We start from the raw sequence: 23,031 nt of genomic DNA, 5'->3' as shown, positions 1-23,031 counted from the left end.
GCTGTTGCTAAGAATCAACAAGTAGATGAGGAAGAGACCTGTGGGGACAAGAATCAATCTTTGGGGGTAATGAAGGTAACAGTGCAGTGGTGGACAAAGAAGTCATTTCAGAGATAATCTGGGGATGCGCAGGTAGACATGAGTGGAATGGAGTGAAAATAGACCCACTCAGTTAGACAGAGAGGCACTGGAAGAGGATAATGTGGTCAGCTATTTCACAGGTTATAAAGAGCTTAAGAAAGGATAATGCAACACAGTCATGACCACAAGACATTGTTGGTTGTGGTTTTAGTTAGGATTATAACCTGCGCTGTGGCAGGGACAGGAATCTAATTGAAAGAATTCAAACAGACAATTGCAAGAGAGATGGGGGTGGATTTGGGTGGTCACAACATGTTAAGGGAATTGGAGATGGGAGGCTGGAGAATGGAGATGGGACAGAGAGTCAAAAGACGGATTTTTCCAAGGAAGCGGTGATTCCACTTCTTTTGAAAAAGAAAGGGACAGCACATGAGACCACTTACAATGTTAGTTGGCATGTGGTTCAGGAAGGTCAGTGAATGGGGTTTTGGGAATAGGAGGTAGATCTCAGACATGATGATCTCAGAGAAAGCACTTAAATAGATAGTATAGTAATTCATATACTAGGGCAGGTGACAGTGTGTGGGAGATTTGACTTGGAGGGCGAAGGGGAAAGCAGCAGAGGCAGCTGAAGAGATGGTCTGAAATTTGATGACAAAAGTCCTCAATTTTTGGAGGTTCTGGTTGAGAGAGAAGGAGAAAGGGGTTTCAAGTGACTGCTGGTAGTGGAGATAAGAAGTCATGGATTATCTTTGCATTGCAAGATGATCCTGAAATAGTTGATGGTTTTGGGAGTGAACGGTGAGGCCCAATAGTGGTTGATGTGGATTGGCCTGGTGGTAACTGAGCCAGTTATGCATCAGATATGCTCAAGCTGTATCACTGTATTTGAGGGAACAAGGATGGGAGCCAAACGGAGAAATCGCCAGATTGGAGTGATTTAAGGTTTTGCTGGGGACAAGTGCATTAAAGACACAGATGAGGAACTTGTTGAACAGATCAACGTTGCAGGAGGGTGATGGCAAATGGAAGGCTAAGACTGGGTAACTGGGAGTCAAAGTACAGTTGTGAGCAAATTGAGAGGTTTTTTTTCTGGGGTAAGTTCAGATGGAATAGGTTTGCAAGAGGGTAGGGAGATATGGGTGATGAAGGATACATGAAAGTGATTGAAGAATGATTTTGTCAATGATCAAGTTCATAAGACAATAGAAGATGTCAAGGCTGATTGATGTGGCCGTGAATATGGTAGCATAATTTATATGGAAGGAGAGATTTATGGCAGTCTGGGGCAGTGAATTCAGAGGGTGAGGGCACTGGGAGGTGAGATTGTGATTGGAATTACCAAGGGTTATCAACTCAATGCAAAGGGTAAGACATGAAAGAAGGGATGATAAATTGGGAAGAAACTTGGAGTCAGAATGGGGGTGCAGTAAACAATAAGGGTTTTGAAGCAGCAGCAATAGGGGTGGAATAAGGCAAAATGCTCAGCAGAGATGCCAGATGTGCCTTGTTGAGAAGGGCCACACTGCCAATGCAGCATTTTGGGTAGGCTAGGTGATGGAAAGCATATCAAGGTGGGGGATCTTCAGTAACAGACAAAGTGTCGCCGTCCATCAGACAAATTTCAGTTGAATGCACCATCTATAATATTCTCATGGATTTTTCCTAATTGTTCTTCTCTTTTTCCTCAAAATGAACCATTGAATTATGGCACAGAAAAAGGCCATTCAGCCAATTGAGTCTGCACCAGCTGAAAAAGAAAAAATCAAAAACTAGCCGCCCATTCTAATCCCACCTTTCCCCACCTGGTACATAACCTTGCAGGTTACAGCACTTCAGGTGCAGGTCCAAGTACCTTTTAAATGAGTTGAGGGTTTCTGCATCCACCACCAAATTCCAGACACCCACCACCCTCTGGGTAAAGAAATATTTCCTCATGTCTCCTCTAATCCTTCTATCAATCACCTTATATCTATGCCCACTGGTATTTGATCTCTCTGCAAGGGGAAACAGGTCTTTCCTGTCTACCTTATCTCGGCCCCATATTCTTGTACACCTCAATTAAGTCACCCCTCAGTTTCCTCAGTTCTAAGGAAAACAACCCTAGCCTATCCAATCTTTCCTCACAGCTGCAATTTTGAAGCCCTAGCAACATTCTTTTAAATCTCCTCTGTATTGTCTCCAAAGCAATTATGTCCTTCCTGTAATGTGGTGATCAGAATTGTACACAAAATTCCAGCTGTGGTCTAACCTGCATTTTATACAGTTCCAAAATTACACCCCTGCTTTTGTATTCTATACCTTGTCCAATAAAGGAAAGCATTCCATATACTTTCTTTACCACCCTATCCATCAGTGGGCATGCACTCCAAGGTGTCTTACTTCTTCTACCCCTCTCAATGTCCTTCCATTTATTGTGTATTCCCTAGCTTTATTTGCCCTCCTCAAATGCATTATCTCACACTTCTCTGGATTGAGTTCCATTTGCCACTTTTCCCCCCATTCAACCAAACCATTGATATCATTCTGGAGTTGACAGTTATCCTCTTCACAATCAAATACACTGCCAATTTTTGTGTCATCTGCAAATTTCCCCAATCATGCCTCCTACATTTAACTCCAAATCCTTAATTATAAACCAAAAACAAGGGACGCAACACTGAACCAATGGAAACCGCTCTCCATTTGCAAAAACACCCATCAACCATTACCCTTTATTTCCTGTTGCTGATCCAATTTTGGTTTCAACTCACCACATTCCCCTGTATCCCAAGGGCTTTTACTTTTCTGACCTGTCTGCCAAGTGGGACCCTGTCAAATGCCTTGCTAAAATCCATGTAGGCAACATCCACTGCACTACCCTCATTAATCCTCCTTGTCACTTCCTCAAAAATTTTGACTAAATTAGTAAGACACAACCTTCCCTAATAAAACCATACTAACCATCCCTGATCAATCTGTTCCTTTCTAAGTGGCAGTTTATCCTGTCTCTCAGAATTGATTCTAAAGTCAATCCAGGTTATGTTCCTGAGTTTCACTGGAATGGAAAGGTTGTTCTCTGCATCAGATTACTTAAAATAGAAGGTTAACTGTCCTTGACTGGATATTCTTCCAGACTATTAGCCTGCTAGCCAGAACACTGGTGAGGCTCTTATCATTAAGGCAATGTTAATATGACCATTTTCCTCTGTTCTTGTGGTAGAACGTGTCACTATCTAATTTTGTCTATCAGCTTAAAGGAGAAATAATACTCCTTAGCAGTTACATAACTATGACCATGGGCTTCAAACCTGAGTACCAGAGAGACAAGCATATACATCCATTTTGTGGCAAAGTTATTATGACCATAAGTGCTCAAGCTACTCATTTTCTATGGATCTGGCTGTTAGCATTTCCTTTTCCAGCCCCTCTCCCATTTTCTTTACTGCTCTGTTGAAGATGCTAACTTTTGTAGGGGTACAGTTCAATGACTACAGTCAACCCTGCTAGTAAATTGCCAAACTCTCCTTCGTATGTAAGCTTGAACAATGAGCATAGGTAGGCTATTCAATCATACGGAACATCACAAGTGAGCCTGATACTGCTCTTATAAGACATCCACAGATTTTTCGGCAACAGTCACTGTTAACTAATGGCAACGTTCAGTACTGAGGCTATTTAATGCTGCAACTGTTATACTGTTCCACACCTGTAATGCAGTTCCATCTGCAGTGAGGCTCGGTTGCTACTATTTTTTGATGCATCCAAAATGCATCCAAACACATTCGGTTTGGCGTCAGGGTTCATTGCTTGTCCAGTGCTTCGGGTATCGTATGCCATCATTGAGTGAGACACCAAATTTACGGACTTTGTTGTGTTTGAAAAGCTCTCATAAAGCAGCTTTGACTTTTTGAAATCAAACCTGGAGAGGAAATAGTTAATTTAATACAGAAACAAAACAGAAATAATTTTAGAGTACATACTCCAGAGATACACAAAGAGAATATATTGATGAAAAATATTGCATTGTGAACTGTTTGCAAAAGTTTACTCCCTGTTATTGAACTTCATCTTTTCCATTATAAGTTCCTATGTCCATACTTATAATGGAAACTGCCTGCATAAACTTGTCATGTTGTAACTGTATCCTCCTACCCATGATGATGCTAAAGTGCCTCAGTTTTGCACCTCAGTTTCTCTGCTTATTCTACAGTCAGTTGGCTGCACTCCTGATTCAGCCAGACTTCTAATCCCAGCGCTTGCCCCCATGCACCCTACTATTTATTGCTTTCAAAGCCCAGCGGGGTGTCAAGGGCAAGGCTTATGTTATGTTACAACAAACTTCACACTTCCTTGCTTCCCAAATTCTTGTAAGCTTTGCTATTTAATATGAATAATCAATACATAGAAAAATCCAAATACTATATAAAAATGGTCAGACTGGATAACTTTAAAACAGGAACTGAATTATGCTTGCAATTCTTGGCCCAATTATCATCTGCCCTCTAACTCTTCTTTACCCAAAGACTACATGTGATCTTGATTCAATACAGGCAACACCATCTAAGGTCAATTTATTTATAAATTTTATGCAGTCTAGGATGGTAGATTATTTATATTCAAAAGTATTCAGAAATACATCTTTCAGTAAACACAAAAGGCAGTGTTCAGGGTGGTTCACATGATAGGAACAGGAGTAGCCCATTCAGTCCCTTAACTCTGCCAATTCTCTCTGACTAAAGGGAGGACAATTGATTTCTTTGCTGGCTGTAAGCACTCTACAGGCTCTGGGCAATCTCAGAAGCCAGAAGCCCAAGTCCAAGTCCACAACTGGTCACAATTCAGTACAAAATAAAAAATTGGCAATGTTATGCACAGATAATAGAACAGCATTTGTGGGAAAGGGAATATAGAGCAGTACTAAATTGGGATTAAAGTGATATGCCAAGACGAAGCTCTTTGAAAACACAACTCATTTGGCTGCACTCCTGATCGAGACTGCCAATTTTGCAGTTACCGATGCCAGGCTTCTAATCCCAGCCCTTGCCCTACCTGCTCACTCCTCATAATTCATTGCTTTCAAAGCATGCTCTTGTACACTGGAACAGAGGTTCATCATTTCTCAAAAATGTCAGCCAGATAATCAGCGATGCCAAGTGAACTAAAGGTCTTGCACCCAGGGCTTTGGTGGTAAGGAAAGGAGGGGGAATGGAAGGAGAGGAAAAGCAAATGGACAGATCATCATGCTGGGTTCTTTGCATGCAGCTTTGAAGTGTTGTTTACAGATCAGCAAAGGTCCTCGGAGCCAGTGCCCTACAAATTGTCAGAGCCATGGAACACAAAATAAAGCCCACAAAGCAGGAGAAATGCAAAGATGAGAATATCTGCCAGTACCTTGCCAGTGAACTGCCGTTTGTGCCCTTGCCCTTTGACTCCAGGAGCTCCAAGCTGACATTCATCATATCAATCAGAAAGGACATGTTCGTGTATACTTCTCCAGTAAGGACTGTCTGAGAGGGACAGGATGAAAAATGAAATAAATCAAATGCCTGAATACTTGCCCAGTAACATTTCTAAACAAAATGACATGTTCAAACGTTCATGTTGTAATGGGCCATAATTTGTTATGGTAGGGTATGTAATGCTGTCTGTCATTAGTTAGACTCGCCAATGCACATTTAGCTTTTAAAACCTTTTGTGTGGCAAGCTGCTGTAAGTGAGAGATGATACCGTCACAGCAAAAACGCCGAGGGCAAGCAACTGTATACCTCTTTAATCAAATTAAAGGATTGTGAAATTAACAGCTCAAAAACTGAGGAGGAAGTGCAAATTAGAGTGAGTGAATTCAATGTCAAATCGGGTACAAAGAGAAATAAAGGAATGGAAAGAAACATTGAATTAAGATAAAGAAAAAAAGAGGCAGAAAGGAAAAATTAAATTTCCCCTTATATTTTTGAAATCTCCAAGAAAAACCTGAAGGAATGAGTCTATAATTTATTATAGTTAATTTTCAGGGCCAGAGAGGCTGGCTGGCAGTAATTAATACTTAGCACATATTCATCAAACATTGAACAGGTTATTAGACTGAAATGGCCAAGATTTAATTTTCTGCAGCAAATTTAGTTCATATTTACTGCATAAGTACAGTAATGTCACGCCATTCAATCTATTTCATTGACATAGCGAAATGTCATTTTTTTGTAATGTTAATGGCGCAGCAGTGCAACTCAAACAGTAACTTTTGGATATTTGACTTTCATCATGCAACTGCACTCACCTGAAATTGCTGTATCATTTGCGCATAAATAATTGCAAGTGTCATTAACCTCACTGTTATTTTGACTGCAAATAATGGCTTATTTTGTGAAATTATCCCAGCACCCTTGGCTTTCAGATAAGGCACTTATTAGGGATGCTTCTGGCAGAAAAGCATGGGAATTAGTCTTATTAAAGGCAGTTAATGACATGGACAGCAGCAAATTTTCTGCTCATATACTACCAGAAAATGGTGCATGACTCGAGAGGAAAATTTAAAGGACGGGAAAAGGATGGATTTCTATATTTAAAAATGAGCATGACAAAAGATGTTCAGTGAGTTAAACTCTAACCGTCAGCCTCTGGAGTCTGCTTTCAATCCAGATCAGAGTAATGGAATAAAAGATTCCTGCATCTGCAAGAATTCTGTGTGAAATGAGTTTGATCCCACAGAGCAAAACTGTCTTTAATTTGACACTAATTGGCAATCTCACTTAGTGAGGCCACCAGATATGGCAAATAGGAAAGTGTCACACTGGTACAGTTGGTGATTCTTTTTTAGGTTAGGACTCAGGTGCATTGTTAGGGCAGAAAGAGAAAGTTTTACACGTATCTGTCTCAATGACGTGAGACTGCTTGATGCAGGTACTAGTTGCCCAATATGAGAAAGTGCCCTCTTCTCCAGCACTTATACTTCTCAGAAATCCACAAACCAAGTCAATAGATGTTATGAAATGTTTGCTCAACAACTGTTCAGTATTCTTTGCATCTTAAGTATGCCTTGAAGCAATCATTACTATTAATAATGAAGCTGAGAACAAATGTAGAGTTTCATCTCATTTAACACAGAAATTGTCGTGGCTTTTCAGGACCAGATTACTAATGGCTGATTTTGAACTATAAATGGATAATTTAATAACCAAGCTGTGCATACCCTGCCACACCCCATAATTAGGCAAGTACTGTCAGGACTGCTCAACAACGTACTACAAATGGAACCCACTGCAAATTATGTAGAAACCCAAAACTTTGGCAGCTTACTTTACAGTTAAACACTCATTTATTTTTCCTTCTGACAATTTTCAAGATATCTAATATCCATCAAAGGTTTTCTGCACAACTAGAAAGAACAACGCAAAAAGGGAGCGAGAACAGGGCAAAAAGAAAACAGAAAAAACCAGAATGCAGGGTAGCTGATTAAGAAATTTCAGGTTGAGGATCATTTAAGGTGGAAGACCCCAAAATCATATTTCATTCATATAAATTTTATACATATTACTCAGTACAATCAATGCAGCATTGAGCAATTGGCAAAAAAGACGATGTTTTTGTCCACAGTGCAATGATGTCCTCAAAAAAAAACAAAGTCACCAAAGTATATCTTGCAGGAACAAAATTCATCTCAACCCTGGTCAATTAACTCCTCTAAACATTTCCATGCTCTATTACTTTTATACACTTACATGTATGCTGGGGTCTTGTAAGTCAAATGGCCTCATGAACTCTTCAATGGGTTCCCCCAAGTTGTTTTGAATTAGCCCACGAATCAGTTTGTATTTATTAAGATCCAGAGAGCAGTGTACCGATGACAGACTACCGTGGATCGCCACATCGGGGACAACATGGCTTATCTCCCTAAATTAATACAAATATAGTCATGAGCTGATACAGTGCAGCCAACAGAAATATTTCATACTGAGCATCTCTACAATTACTAGGTTTAACCCAAAAACATAAAATGAAATGTGAAATGGAAACAGTGGGTGGTTTGACCCAACAGGCCATGTACAGTTTTCTTCTCATTGATTTTAACCTACCCCTCAATTTATTTAAAATAGATAAGCAACCTTCCAGATAAAAAAATTCTGCAAAATTTCTCCCCGACCCTTGTATATAATCAATTAAAACTCCTGAAAATGAAAAATAAATACATTGTGTCTGATTTTAACCCATTCAAAATTCACCCACTTGCAGAGAGTTAAAATTAGGCCTACTGTGTTCCTTATAGAGAATCGGGACTGTTCTTATCACCTGCAATCCCACTCATTTTTCAACCTCTGCTCTGCAATTCTCCCTGTTCCTCTTTAAATGTGCTAAGTCAGGTATAGGTGCAGCAGCCCTCCAATATCTCCATGTGTGACACGGAGCTTCTGTCAACTACCTTTTCCCTACCATTTGAACTATATGGATCACTTCTAATATTTTAACATACACTGCATCAGTGACTACGTTATGCCTGCGGGTGTCTGTTTAGAAATGTGCCACTCTTATTGTTTATGTAATTACGGTGGAGAATTCAATGCGGAGGATGCAAAACAAGGATGTTTCGCACAAGTCTTTAGCATAAGGATTTTAGTAAAACAATGATGGGTCCAACATTTTGTACTTTGCCAACTTGAACTTGGAAAAACACCCAGTAAAACAATTAAATATTTTGTCTTTCCAAACTTGAATTGTGTCTGAAGGCAGTATTGAGTCGATAGCATTATACTGAAGTACTGGTTACTGTAGGATTGTCACTAGTGCTGTGAACAATCTGAGGTTGCACAGATAGGTAGAGGTGAGATGGGCCATTCAGCGAATCCAGCTTATTCTTTCATACAAGTATGAGAAGTTAGGGCTTTTTTGACTGGGCCTAACAATGTTAAAGGGTGATGTGGTAGAGTTCTTCAAGATAATGAAGGACTGAAATATGGTGCCTCCACTGGTCAGCAAGACAGTAGTAAAGGGACAATCAATATAATTACAATAATAATTTAAGAGGAGGTTAGGATAAGTTATTTGCAGGCGTATGGTTACAATGTTGACTTCTTTGGCATAGTCCATAAATTCTCCGAGAAGGGGATTAGATAATTACATTCAGAATTATTTAAGGCTGTGGGGAGAAAGGAACTGGAATTATGCTTTGTCATTCATGTGGCGAGAAACACGAGCTCTAAGTTGATGGGACAAATGCTTATTTATGTGATATAACATTATCAATCCTACTAATCAATATCCATGGCCTCCCAAGTGACTCAAACTCTTGTTTCCAATTTTCTATCCAAGTCCATTCCAGATAATAGTCACTGTGAGAAAAAGTGCTTCTAGACATTAGTCTTCAATTTGTTACTAACTAACTTATACATATGTATCCTACTCTTGATTTAATTTGAAATAGTGCTCAGGTTAACTTTTTCTATTTTACATGATATCTTATATTCTGCAACATCCCCTCCCATCCAAGACGAATGAAGTTTCAGACATGCAACTTGCCCCCATAATTCAAAACTCTAACTACAATTAAAGGCTTAAGCGAAATTTTCCTGCTGCAAATTGGTACTGACACACCAAACTAAGTATATAAAATTCAAACAGGTAAAAATGAGAACTTGAAATGTAAATTTTGCTATCAGTGAGATCACCACTTTGAAGGGACCCAGCAAGTTTAAGAGTAAACACTCACTTATCCAGGTTCCGCTCAACTTGCAGCTTCAGCCAGCATCGCTCCTTCAGCAGGTTCCCATCTACATGTCTCACCAGGTAAGATGGAAAAAGCAAGTCCAAACCACAGTTCTCAGGCCTTCCAGAAGGGTCTCTAGAGTGTCTCTCTGCAGTGAAGATGTCCATGTCCTGTAGGTCAACCACGATGCAGTCCAATAAGCAGATATGTTCATCTGAAAAACAAGAGTGAGGTCCCAGATTAACATTTTATTTTGTTTACCAATCAATAGAGGAGGAAATTCCTAATTCTGGCCGATGTCACTGCAAACTATGAAGATTTGACCCCACCCATGCTTACATAGGAACTTAAGGCTTTGGAAGAGGAATAGGCCATTTGGCCCTTCGAGTCTGCTCCAACATTCATAAGATCTGGTTATGGTCTCAACTTCACTTTCTTGCCTGTCATTCATAACCCTTGACTCCCTTGTCTATCAAAAATCTGTCTAACTCAGCCTTGAATAAGTTCAATGACTCAGCCCTACAGCTTTCTGGGGAGGAGAATTCCACATACCAACGGCCTACTGAGCAAAAAAATTTCTCATTTCCATCTTAAAAGGGAGACGTCTTATTTTTAAACCATGTCCCCTGGTTCTAGTCTCCTCCACAAGAGGAAATATCCTCTCAGTATCCACTTGATCAAATCTCCTCAAGGTCTTGTATGTTTCAATAAGATCACCTCTCTTTCTTCTAAACTCCAATGGGTATAGGCCCAGCCTGTTTAATCTTTCTTCATTAGGTAAGCCCTTCATCCCAGGAATGAGTCAAGTGAACGCTCCCTGAACTGCTTCTAACACAATTACATACTTTTTCAAATAAGAGACCAGAACTGTACACACTACTCCAGATGTGGTCCCACAGCTGCAGTAAAAATGTCCCTACTTTTACATTTCATTCCCCTTGCATTAAATGCCAACATTTAATTTGCCTTCCTAATCACTTGCTGTACCTGCATACTGGCAGTTTGTGGTTCATGTATCAGCACATCCAGATCCCTCTGTTCCATTCAGTTCTGTAGTCTCTCTCCATTTAAATAGTATACTCCTTTTCTATTCTTTATGGCAAAGTTGACAAGTTCACATTTTCCCACATTATACTCTGTCAGTCATTTTTTCCCCACTCACTTAACCTGTCTATATCCCTTTGCAGACTCTCTACCTCCTTGACAACTTACTTTCCTATCTATCTTGGTGTGGTGGGCAAATTTAGCGACCATGCATTCAATCCCTTCATCCAAATCATTGACATAGATTGTAAATAGTTGAGGCCCCCGCACTGATTTCAGTTTCTTTTCTGGAGCTGATATTTAACTGAATAAGTTGAGCTTCCAGACTTTTTTCACTTCATAAACGTTCTCTCCAGCCTGTAGCTAGTTTCTCAAGGTGAAGACAGCTTCCAGAAATAATTTTTGTAACTTGCTTTCTTACCCTCAGATTCCTGCAGCTCCACAATCTGTGGTTGGTCATGCTGCTCCTCTCGTGATTTGCAATGCAGGCTCGGTCCAGATTCAGTTTGCCGCTTATTAAGATTTGCTTTATCAGAGGAGCTGGCTCCAGTACTCAGTTTGTCCGGCCTGCAGGGAATGGACTGGGGATTGCCTGTGCTGGTTGCTGTTGTCTTCTGAATGTATAGTGGGGTATCTTGAGGTAGAGGGAAGCTCTCAGGATTCTGTCATGAAAGGGTCAAAAGTTATCAGAAAACAGTAAAGCAAAAGCCAAACATGGAATTTTAAAACTGCATATCCTTACAATGAAAGGCTTAAAATATGTAATTCAAAAAACACTATTGAAAAATTGCAATGTAAAATACTGATCTGTACATTTAGCACCTGCATAGTGGTGGAGACACATTTGCATTCTCTTCCTCCCACTCCCACACCGCCCCCCACCTCACCTCCCAATATCAGTTGCACTGGGGGCATTTAGTGCAGTAAAGTTTCTTAAGTATCTCCCATAAACAGAGATGGGAGAGAGACTTGATCTTCTGTTCAGCACAATCACAAGTCTCCTGAGTGCTATTAGGCAGCAACATGGGACTACGTCGAACATTTATCATCTCAAAAACAGATGGTGCCCAAGGCCAGAAAAGATCAAAAAATCCAGAGAGGAGAGGTTTCAAATACACACAAAATTTAAAAAAGATAAAGGGCAACTTAATGCTTCTGCATTTTCTAGTGCCTAGCTACAAAGCATGAAAACGGGCTTTTGGAGGGACTCATTTAGTATCTAACCTTTTAGGCTGGAAACGTAAAATTGGAAGGCTTAGGGGATTGAGAAATTACTTATTTTAAATTTCAGGATGTAAGCTACAGAGAAAACATCTCACTATTTTCATACAACAACCGCAGATCACTCCCAATGTGAAATTAAACTGATTGCAGATTTACAATTTAACACGTTAAGCCATATCTCTTCATAGGTAGAGTTATACTGCCACTTCTATGTTTGCTACACATAAGTTGGACTCAGGTACTAACCTGATTCCAGGCGGGCGCAGTGTGAGGACACATAACATTGCTTCACATCAATTTTTAAATTGATTTTTAAAAGCGTTCAGGAGTTTCTCTGGTTCTCCTGGCCAATTTAGAATTCTAAGCAAATTTATTTAAATCTAATAAGCATGCAATCCACATTCTCAAAAAACACAGAAGTTTCTAATACAAGTTTATTGCGGAAAATAAAAGCTCATGGTGTAGGGGGTAATATATTAGCCTGGGTAGAAGATTGGCTGGCAGAGTATGCATAAATGGGTCTTTGCCCGATTGGAAGTGACAAGTAGAATCCTGCAGGGGTCTGTGCTGGGGCCTCAACTTTTTACAATTTACATCAATGATTTAGATGAGGAGAGCAAAGGCATAGTAACTAAACTTGCAGACAACACAAAGATAGGTAGGAAAGTATGTTGTGAAGAAGTCATAAGGATATAGATAAGTTGAGTGAGCGGGCAAAAATCTGGCAGATGGAGTGTAATGTGGGAAAATGTGAAGTTGTTCACTTTGACAGGAAGAATAAAAAGGCAGACTATTACTTAAATGGAGAACAACTGCAGAATTCTGAGCTGCAAAGGGACATTTCAAACCCCGCTCTCTGCACGGACCCCCAGTTGCCACCCGAGCAGAACATCTCCAATGGGGAGGTTCAGGACGCTTTCCTCAGCCCATCCCAAGTGAAGCAATTTGAGCACACCATGGGCATGAAGGAACTCTCAGAGACAACAGGTTTGGTAAGCGACTAACTGCTTTAAAATGGGTGTAAAGATTGTATCCATAAAGGTGTGTAGCATTAAATCTACTACGCGATGTGTTGCGACCTTGGACTACCTTGCCAAAGTCAAAGCTGACCTGTTGTTTCTGCAGGAGTGTGCGATACCGCACCTCAGCTCCTACAGGCAATGGTCACGATGGTGGTCTCATGGGCCATCGATCTGGTCGGGAGGAAACGACTCTCGTTCCTCCGGCCTGGGTATTCTGCTGCGGGGAGGCAACTTCACCGTCTCCCAGGTTAAGGAGGTGGTGGGCGGGCGCCTCCTCGTAGCAGACGTAATGTATAAGAATGCTCCACTCCGGTTAATTAACGTCTACGCCCCGTCACAAGGGGCTGAGCGGCTGGAGGTTTTTCAGCAGCTCCCACAGCTGCTGGCAACCTCCAGGCCGGTCATTCTGGGTGGTGACTTCAACTGCATCATCGATGCAGCTGGACGATCCGGTAGGGCCGACAGCAGATTGGACGCTACATCCAGATCCCTGATGGAAACAGTAAAGGATGCCAAGCTGCACGACGTCTTCAGCAACCCTGCAGATGGAGCGCAGCGTAGATACACCTGGTCGCGGCCTGACAGGTCCGTCTGTTCCAGGATAGACTTCCTGTTTGTGTCCCGCGCATTTGCAGTCAGATCCGCCGATGTCAAGCCGGTTTCTTCTCTGACCACTGCCTCCTACTGGCTGACTGCCACTTAGAGAAGGACCAGAGGGTTGGCAGGGGGGTATGGAAGCTAAACGTGCAACTGCTGACCCCAGAGAACATTGAGGAGCTCAAGAGGGATTACAAAGGTTGGAGAACCATGAAACCCCACTTTGAGTCCCTGACACACTGGTGGGAAGCGATCAAGGGAAACATCAAGAGGTTTTTTGTCCTCAAAGGCACCCAGAAAGCTAGAAAGGAACAGAGGGAAATGTCCTGACTCCAGAAAAACATGCAGAATCTGCTCTGGCTGCGGTCGGTGGGGGTCGATATCAAGGAGGAACTCCAAGAGGTGAAGAGCCAGCAAGCCTTGCTCTTTGCCTCGGAGGCCTCCAAGAACATCTTCCATTCCAGAGTCCGCCCTGTAGAGCAGGATGAGACGTGCTCACGTTTCTTCTTCCAAAAGGTACACAGAAAGAACTCTGTGATCAGCAGCCTGAAGGAAGAAGACGGCTCAGTTAAGTCATTGCAATCTGACATTTTGAGGATTAGCAAATCCTTCTATGCCGGATTGTATGACGTAAAGCCCACAGACAGCACGGCCTCCCAGTCCTTCCTGTCCTCTATCACGGAGGTCTTAGATGACAGTACACGGGAGAGTCTGGACAAAGCGCTAACTCCTGACGAACTGACTGAGGCCCTTGAGTCCTTCGAGAAGAGTAAAACTCCCGGAAGCGACGGCTTGCCGGCGGAGTTGTATTCGGCTCTGTGGGACTGGATCGGCCCAGACCTGCTAGAAGTGTACGAGAGTATGCTCCTGGCCGGCAGTATGTCAGAATCCATGAGGAAAGGCATTATCACCCTCATCTACAAGCACAACGGGGAAAGGGAGGAAATTAGAAATTGGCGACCCATTTCACTGTTGAATGTGGACTATAAAATTCTGTCCAAGGTCATCGCCAATCGGGTCAAATCCGCTCTGGAATTGGTGATCCACCCTGACCAGACCTGAACTGTGCCGGGCAGGAAGATCTCTGACAGTCTCGTGCTGCTCAGGGATACGATTGCCTATGTACAGGACAGGGGTGGATACCTGCCTCATCAGCCTGGATCAGGAGAAGGCCTTTGACAGAATATCGCACACCTATATGGTGGAGGTGCTCTCCAAAATGGGGTTTGGGGAGGGAATTCGCAATTGGATCCAACTGCTCTACACTAACATCAGTAGTGCAGTCTCAATCAATGGGTGGGAATCAGATAGCTTTCCTATGAAATCTGGAGTCAGGCAGGGCTGCCCTCTCTCGCCTGTTCTTTTCGTGTGTTGCATAGAACCCTTTGCTGAGTCCATCAGGAAGGATCCGGGCATCAGAGGAGTGACGATCCCAGGTAGTGGAGGCACTCAGATCAAAGTCTCCCTGTACATGGACGAGGTCGCCATCTTCTGCTCTGATCCGCTGTCTGTACACAGACTTATCCACATCTGCGACCGGTTCGAACTGGCCTCGGGAGCCAAGGTAAATCGTGGGAAGAGCGAGGCCATGTTCTTTGGGAACTGGGCTGACCGATCCTTTGTCCCCTTCACTGTCAGGGCTGATGGCCTGAAGGTGCTGGGGATATGGTTCGGAGGGACCAGGGCACGCGTTAGAAACTGGAAGGAGCGAGTTTCTATGGTGAAAAGGAAACTGGGCATGTGGGAGCAACGCTCCCTCTCCATTGCGGGTAAGAACCTGGTCATCAGGTGTGAGGCACTCTCGCTGTTGCTGTACGTGGCACAGGTCTGGCCCATTCTACACTCCTGTGCGGTGGCGATCACCCGAGCCATCTTCCGCTTTATCTGGAGGTCGAAAATGGATCGTGTCCGCAGGGACACGATGTAGAAGCCTCTAGATAAAGGGGGAAAAAACGTGCCCAACATCGCCCTCATACTGATGGCCACCTTTGTGTGCGGTTGCATCAAGCGGTGTGTAGACCCTCAGTATGCAAACACCAAGTGTCACTACATGCTGAGGTTCTACCTGTCCCCGGTGTTGCGAAGGATGGGTCTGGCCACGATGTCGCGAAATGCTCCAAGTAGTTGGACCGTGCCGTACCACCTGTCCCTCGTGGGAAAATTTATGCAGAGAAACACCTTCGACCACAAGTCCGTCAGGCAGTGGTCGGCATGTAACATCTTAAAGGCCCTGAGGGAAAAGGAGAGGGTGGATCCTGTGGGATGGTTCCCTGAGCAGACTGACAAAGTAATTTGGCAGAATGCCTCATCACCAGAACTTTCCAACAAACACCAAGATGTAGCTTGGCTGGTGGTGAGAAAGGCCCTCCCTGTAAGATCCTTCCTACACGCCAGGAGTCTCACCCCCTCTGCACGTTGCCCTCGAGGAGGCTGTGGTGGGGAAGAGACCGTTGTTCACCTCCTTGTAGATTGTGTCTTTGCAAAGAAGGTCTGGAGAGGGATGCAGTGGTTGCTGTCGAGGTTCATCCCGAGCAGTTCTGTGACAGAGGATTCTGTGCTCTGCGGGCTGTTCCCAGGGACACACACCGAGACAAATATCAACTGCAGCTGGAGGATCATCAACTCGGTGAAAGACGCTCTTTGGTCTGCCCGAAACTTGTTGGTTTTCCAGCGCAAAGAGTTGTCCCCGACCGAGTGTAGCAGACTAGCATTTTCCAAGGTCCAGGACTACGTGCTGAGGGACACAGTTAAGCTTGGGGCGGCTGCCGCAAAGGCGCAATGGGGAAGGGTCGCTGCCTAAGACCTTTCTGCCACACTGCACTGGGGGGCTGGGAACTGTAAAGAGCCCCTCAGGCTGTACAGATTAAAATGTATGTCTGCCAATGTTTGAAATATTCATTGTTTTTTCTGATACACCTTGTGTTTCAGTTTGTAAACGTTGAACCTGTTTGTATTTTTGTAATGGTGATTTAAAATTTTCGAAATGTTTTTGAAGATTTATGAATAAAGTATATTTTTGCAAAAAAAAAAAAAATTCTGAGCTGCAGAGGGATCAAGGTGTTCTCGTGCATGAGTTACAAAAGGCTAGTATGCTGGTACAGCATGTAATCAAGAAGGCTAATGGAATGTTATCCTTTGTTACAAGAGGAATTGAACATAAAAGTAAGGATGTTATGCTCCAGTTATACAGGCCATTGGTGAGGCCACATCTCGAATGCTGTGTGCAGTTTTGGTCTCCTTTTTAAGGAAGGATATAAATGCGTGGACTCAGTTCAGAGGAGGTTTACAGTCCAAGAGCCTGCTAACATTTACCGCCAATGCTCAGAGGGGACAGTGCCATTGGGGCAAGTACTGGGGTTACCTCAACACTGTGGCATGGAACCATTGTTTGAGCCACTGCCTTTGGGATATAAATACAAACAGACATGCTGATGCAGCCATATTCTTGTTTTCATGTTACTAAAGTATTAACGTGCATAATGACCTTTTGAAATTACCATGCTTTTGGCAATATTGGTGCCTTTTTATCTGTTCATGGGATGTGGGCGTCACTGGCTAGGCCAGCATTTATTGCCCATCCCTCATTGTCCTTGAGAAGGGGGTGGTATGATGCCTTCTTGAACCACTGCATTCCATGTGATGTAGGAACACCCGCTGTACTGTTAGGGAGTTCCAGAAGTTTGACCCAGCAACAGTGAAGGAATGGCAACATAGTTTCAAGTCAGAATGGTGTGTGGCTTGGGGGGAACTTGCAGGTTCCCCATGCATCTGCGGTCCTTGTCCTTTAGGTGGTAGAGTTCGCAGGTTTGGACCATGTTGTCGAAGGAGCCTAGGTGAGTTGCTGTAGCGCATCTTGTATATGGTGCACACTGCTGCTACTGTGCGTCGGAAATGGAGGGAGTGAATGTTGTCGATGGGGTGCCAATCAAGTGGGCTGTTTTATCCTGGATGGTGTTGACCTTTGAGTGTTGTTGGAGCTGCACTTGTCTAGGCAAATGGAGAGTATTCCATCACACTCCTGACTTGTGCCTTATAGATGGTGGACAGACTTTGGTGAGTCAGGTGGTGAGTTACTCTCCACAGAATTCCCAGTCTATGACCTGCTCTTGAAGCCACAGTGTTTATATAGCTGGTTTGTTCAGCTTCTGGTCAGTGGTAACCCCAAGTTGTTGATAGTGTAATGCTATTGAATGCCAAGGGGAGATGGGTTAGATTCTCTCTTGTTGGAGATGGTCATTGCCTGGCACTTGTGTGGCACGAATGTCACTTGCCACATATCAGCTCAGGCCTGAATATTGTCCAGGTGTTGCTGCATATGGACATGAACTGCTTTAGTATCTGAGGAGTAGCAAATGGTGCTGAACACTGTGCAATCATCAGCAGATATCCCTACTTCTCATCTTATGATAGAGGGAAGGTCATTGATGAAATAGCTGAAGATGCCTGGGCCTAGGGAACTACCCTGAGGAACTCCTGCAGTGATGTCCCAGGACTGAGATGATTGACTTCCAACAACCACAACCATTTTCCTTTGTGCTAGGTAAGCCTCCAACCAGTGGAGAGCTCCCCTGCCCTGATTCCCAGTGACTTCAGTTTTGCTAGGGCTCCTTGATGCCACACTGTGTCAAGTGCTGCCTTGATGTCAAGGACAGTCACTCTGGAGTTCAGCTTTTGAGTCCATGTTTGGACAAAGACTGTAATGAGGTCAGGAACTGAGTAGCTCCGGTGGAACGCAAACTGAGCATCAGTGAACGGGTTATTGCTGAGTAAGTGCCACTCAATGACGCTGTCATTGACACTTTATATCACATTGTTGATAACTGAGAGTAGACTGATGGGGCAGTAACTGGCCAGGTTGGGTTTGTCCTGCTTTTTGTGGATAGGACATACATAGGCAATTTTCCACATTGCTGGGTAGATGCAGTTGTACTGGAACAGCTTGGCTAGGGGCGCCACTAGTTCTGGAGCACATGTCTTCAGTACTATTGTTGGAATGCTTCAGGGCCCATAGCTTTTGCAGTATTCAGTGCCTTCAGCCATTGCTTGATATCACAGGAAGTGAATCGAATTGGCTATGATGCGGGGATCTCGGAAGGAGGCCGAGATGGCTGAAAATGCTTGAGTTTTGTCTTTTGCACTGATGTGCTGGGCTCCCCTATCTTTGAGGATGGGGATATTTGTGGAGCCTCCTCCTCCAGTTAGCTGTTTAATTGTCCACCAGCATTCACGACTGGATGTGGGAGGACTGCAGAGCTTAAATCTGATCTGTTGGTTGTGGGATCAGTTAGCTCTGTCTATCACGTTTCTTCCACTGTTTGGCACACAAATTGTTGTGTTGTACCTTCACCAGGTTGACACTTACGCTTGGTGCTGCTCCTGGCACGCCTCCTGCACTCTTCATTGAACTAGTGTTGATCCCCTGGCTTGATGGTTGAGTGGGGGATATGCCAGGCCATGAGGTTACAGATTGTGGTTGTAAACACAATTCTGTTGCTGATGGCCCACAGTGCCTCATGGATGCGCAGTTCTGAGTTGCTAGATCTGTTCAAATTCTATCCCAATTAGCATAGTGGTAGCATTACACAAAACAATGGAGGATATCCTCAGTGTGAAGACAGGACCTCGCCTTCAAAAGAACTATGCGGTGGTCACTCCTACCAATACTATTATGGACAGATGCATCAACAACAGGTAGATTGGTGAGGACAAGGTTATGTAGGCTTTTCCCTCTTGTTGGCTCCCTCACCACGTGAAGACCCAGTATAGCAGTTGTCCTTTACACCTCAGCCAGCTCAGTCAGGTGTGGTGCTATCGAGTCACTCTTGGTGATGGACATTGAAGTCCCCCACCCAGAATACATTCTGTGCCCTTGCCGCACTCAGTGCCTCCTCCAAGTGGTGTTCTACATGGAGAAGCACTGATTCATCAGTTGAAAAGAAACGATAGGTGGCTTGGAAGGTTTTCTTGCCCGTGTTTGACCTGATGCCAGAGTTGATGTTGCAGACTTCCAAGGCAAATCCCTCCCGACAGTATGCCACTGTGCTGCCACCTCTGGTGGGTCTATCCTGTTAGTAGGGCAGGACATATCCAAGGATGGTGATGGTGGCATCTGGGGCATTGTCTGTACAGCATGATTCTGTGAGTATGATAATATCAGGCTGTTGCTTGGCTAGTCTGTGGGACAGCTTTCCCAATTTTGGAATAAGTCCCCAGATGTTAGTAAGGAAGACTCTGCAGGATCAACAGGACTGGTTGCCATTTCCAGTGCCTAGGTCAATGCTGGGTGGTCAGTTTGATTTAATTCCTTTTAGACTTTGTAGCGGTTTGATAGAACTGAGTGGCTTGCTACGCCATTTCAGAAGGCATTTAAGAGTCAACCACATTTCTGGAGTCACACGCATGCCAGACCGGGTAAAAACTGCAGATTTACTTCCCTAAAGGACCAGATGAGTTTTTACGACAATCAACAAGGGTTTTGTGGTCATCATTACATCAGCTTTTAATTCCATCAGCTGCCATGGTGAGATTTGACCCTGTCCCCAGGGCATTAGTCTGGGCCTGAGGATTACTCATTCACTGACAGTACCATTATGTTATCTCCTCCTCATCATCATCAGCCACAAGAACCCGAACATGGCACTGCATCTTTAATTTCAGACAGTTCATACTGAGAAGGACAAATAATATATTTTTGCTATTTCATAGCTTAAAATAACTGGCTTTCATGCAAGGGCATTATTGACAGATATGAGTCAATTTTCATAGCCAGTGGCATTCTTCAGTAAATTAGTTTGAAATTATTTTTAACTACCAGGCTGCTTCTACTTTAGAGTGAATTGACAGGATGTCAATGAGCTCATTCAGTAGCTATAAAGCCGTAATCCTGTCCCTGACCAGTCAGGTCTACTGAAAAGCTTGCATTACAGTATTAAGTTCTAGTTAAGATGAGTTGGATTTTGCAGTGTCAGTAGATTTTTATTTCAGCATACAATTAATGCACAATAAAAGCAGTGTCCAAATGAATTAAACTAGTAAATTTGCATTCCAAATCTCTAGCACAGCTTGGGCTGGCAGCTCCAAAGCAGCTGTCAGGTCACTTTCAAAAAGAAAAGAGAAGAAATTACAAGTGAACCTGTAACGTTTTTCCATTAAAGAGTATGTCATGCCGAGCAGGCATGAGGGCATTACAATTGTTTAAAACAAACCATATGCCATCTTTAAAAAGGACATTGCTGATCTTTAAGATATCTGCCACAGGTCACTTGACGTTTACAACTGCAAGTTGGCCACGTCTCTGGAAGCTTCCAAAAATTGCAACAGACATGCCTACACAACATCCTTGTGGAATGTCACACCTGCCATTGTCAGGACTTACCCCAAAACAAATAGGACAAGCCCTCTCACCTTCTGACTCCGGATCTGGCAGGTAGCAAAGGAGAGCTAATGAAACTGACTATGCGCAAGGAAATGCTTAGGATCCCTATCTGCCTCTATTACATATCAATGGTTCGGACCATGGGAAGTGAAAGCTACTTTGTTAATATGACTATCAATTGCTTTGTATCAATGTCCACTCATCACAAGATCAAATTCTTTGATTTTTGAAAGCCTTTTATTATAAAGACATGCTTGCTTTGGAGCAGTTGGCAGAAGTAACAACAGAAGAAACGTAACTGCAGAAATCTATAGGCTATAACATCTGGCCTTTAAAGAGCCAGAAGGCTTAAAGTTTAGAGTCTCCTTGAAACCTGTTCTGAAAAATTCCAAGTTCGTCTGGAATAGGAAACTGGGCCTCTGGCTCCAAGAATTACTGAGACTCTCTACTAGCTGTGCATCTCTTATTCCGAAGAAACTCCATGGAATCCTGTATTCAGCTATCTGAACTTCAACTTTAGGTGGAAAAGTTCCACGTCCCACTGGACTTTCACAGTCACATGAAACATTAACTATTCTGTTTTGTCTTAATATTTTGTAAGGGTTAAACCTGCTTTCTTTTACTGCATCTTTCTTGTGTGTATGTGGTGTGTGTGTGTGAAGTAGCGATAAATATTTCCAGGAAAAGTGTGTGAGAATAAATAATACTAGGGGGTAGCATTTGAGGAGCCTTGGCTCCTGAAATTGTCCAACAATTACGTGTGGACAAGAGCGGCGACTGCAGGGAGGATGAGCGAACTGACCATGGCACTGTGATACAGGGAATCATTCAAGTGGGAGTAGGAAATAGGAACAGTAGTGGTAGGGGACAGTTTAATTAGGGAGATAGATACTGTTCTCTGCAGCCATGAACATGAAGGCTGTGTTGCCTGTCCAGTGCCAGGGTTAAGGACATCTCCTCGGGGCTGGAGAGAAACTTGGAGTGGGAGGGGAGGGATCCAGTTGTCATTGACCACATTAGTACCAACGACATTGATAGGACTATAAAGGAGGTTCTGCTGAAAGAACTTGAACAATTAGGAGCTAAATTAAAAACCAGAACCTCCAAGGTAATAATCTCAGGATTACTACCTGAGCCATGGGCAAGCTGGCATAGGGTGAATAAAGTCAAGGGCTTAAATGTGTGGTTCAAAGATTGATGTGGGAAGAATGGTTTTCAGTTCATGGAGCACTTGCACCAGTGCTGGGGTAAAATGGAGCTGTTCCGGTGGGGCAGGCTTCACTTGAACTGTGCTGGGACCAATGACCTGGCAAATCAAATAACTAGGGCTGTGGAGAGGGCTTTAAGCTAAGTAGAGGGGGGGAAGGTTCTGGAAAGAGGATATGTAGGCTTACAAAGCAAAAGGATTTGGCAGCCTTGCAGGGCAACTATTTAGGTAATGATTCCCAGAGTGTGACCAGAAAGGACAGAGTGTACAAACATAAAAAAAAGCAACAAATAGAGTCAAAGTGGGGAAAAAATGGTAAAAACACAAAATTAATGGCTCTTTACTTAAATGCATGTAGTATTCGGAACAAGATAAATGAATTAACAGCACAAATAGAGGTCAAGGGGTATGATCTTATAGCCATTATGAACTAGGAAATGGCAGAGAAGTTGAATAAATACTTTGCATCAGTCTTCACGGTAGAAGACACTAATAGCATTCCAGAAATACTAAATAATCAAGGGGTAAAAGTCGGTGGGGGGGGGGGGAAGGAAATAAATACAGTAACTATCACTAGAGAAAAAGTACTAGGGAAAATAATGGGGCTAAAAGCTGATGAGTCCCCTGGACCTGATGGGTTGCATCCTAGGATAATAAAGGAAGTAGCTACACAGATAATGGATGCACTAGAAGTAATCTTTCAAGAATACTTAGATTCTGGAAAAGTCCCAGGGGTGTGGAAAACTGCCAATGTAACATCCTTATTCAAAACGGAAGGGAGGCAAACAAACAGGTAACTACAGGC

At 43.2% G+C, this 23,031-nt stretch overlaps 1 protein-coding gene across 2 annotated transcripts in view; it reads right to left on the bottom strand.

The window, feature by feature from the left end:
* vps13d (vacuolar protein sorting 13 homolog D) overlaps positions 1 to 23,031 on the bottom strand; it is a 281,437-nt gene that overhangs the window by 160,399 nt on the left and 98,007 nt on the right. For both annotated transcript variants that reach the window (XR_005945250.1, XM_041205688.1), the window contains exons 25-29: positions 11,223 to 11,463; positions 9,761 to 9,971; positions 7,779 to 7,950; positions 5,455 to 5,570; positions 3,770 to 3,982 (exon numbers count right to left, since the gene is read on the bottom strand). Coding sequence is in view for 1 of the 2 variants with exons in the window: in XM_041205688.1 (XP_041061622.1) it covers positions 3,770 to 3,982; positions 5,455 to 5,570; positions 7,779 to 7,950; positions 9,761 to 9,971; positions 11,223 to 11,463 (953 nt within the window). In the remaining variant the exon portion in view is untranslated. The remainder of the gene's footprint in view (positions 1 to 3,769; positions 3,983 to 5,454; positions 5,571 to 7,778; positions 7,951 to 9,760; positions 9,972 to 11,222; positions 11,464 to 23,031) is intronic.

Source organism: Carcharodon carcharias, chromosome 15 (genome assembly GCF_017639515.1).
Source record: "Carcharodon carcharias isolate sCarCar2 chromosome 15, sCarCar2.pri, whole genome shotgun sequence".
NCBI lineage: Eukaryota > Metazoa > Chordata > Chondrichthyes > Lamniformes > Lamnidae > Carcharodon > Carcharodon carcharias.
This window is presented reverse-complemented; position numbering and strand designations above follow the sequence as displayed.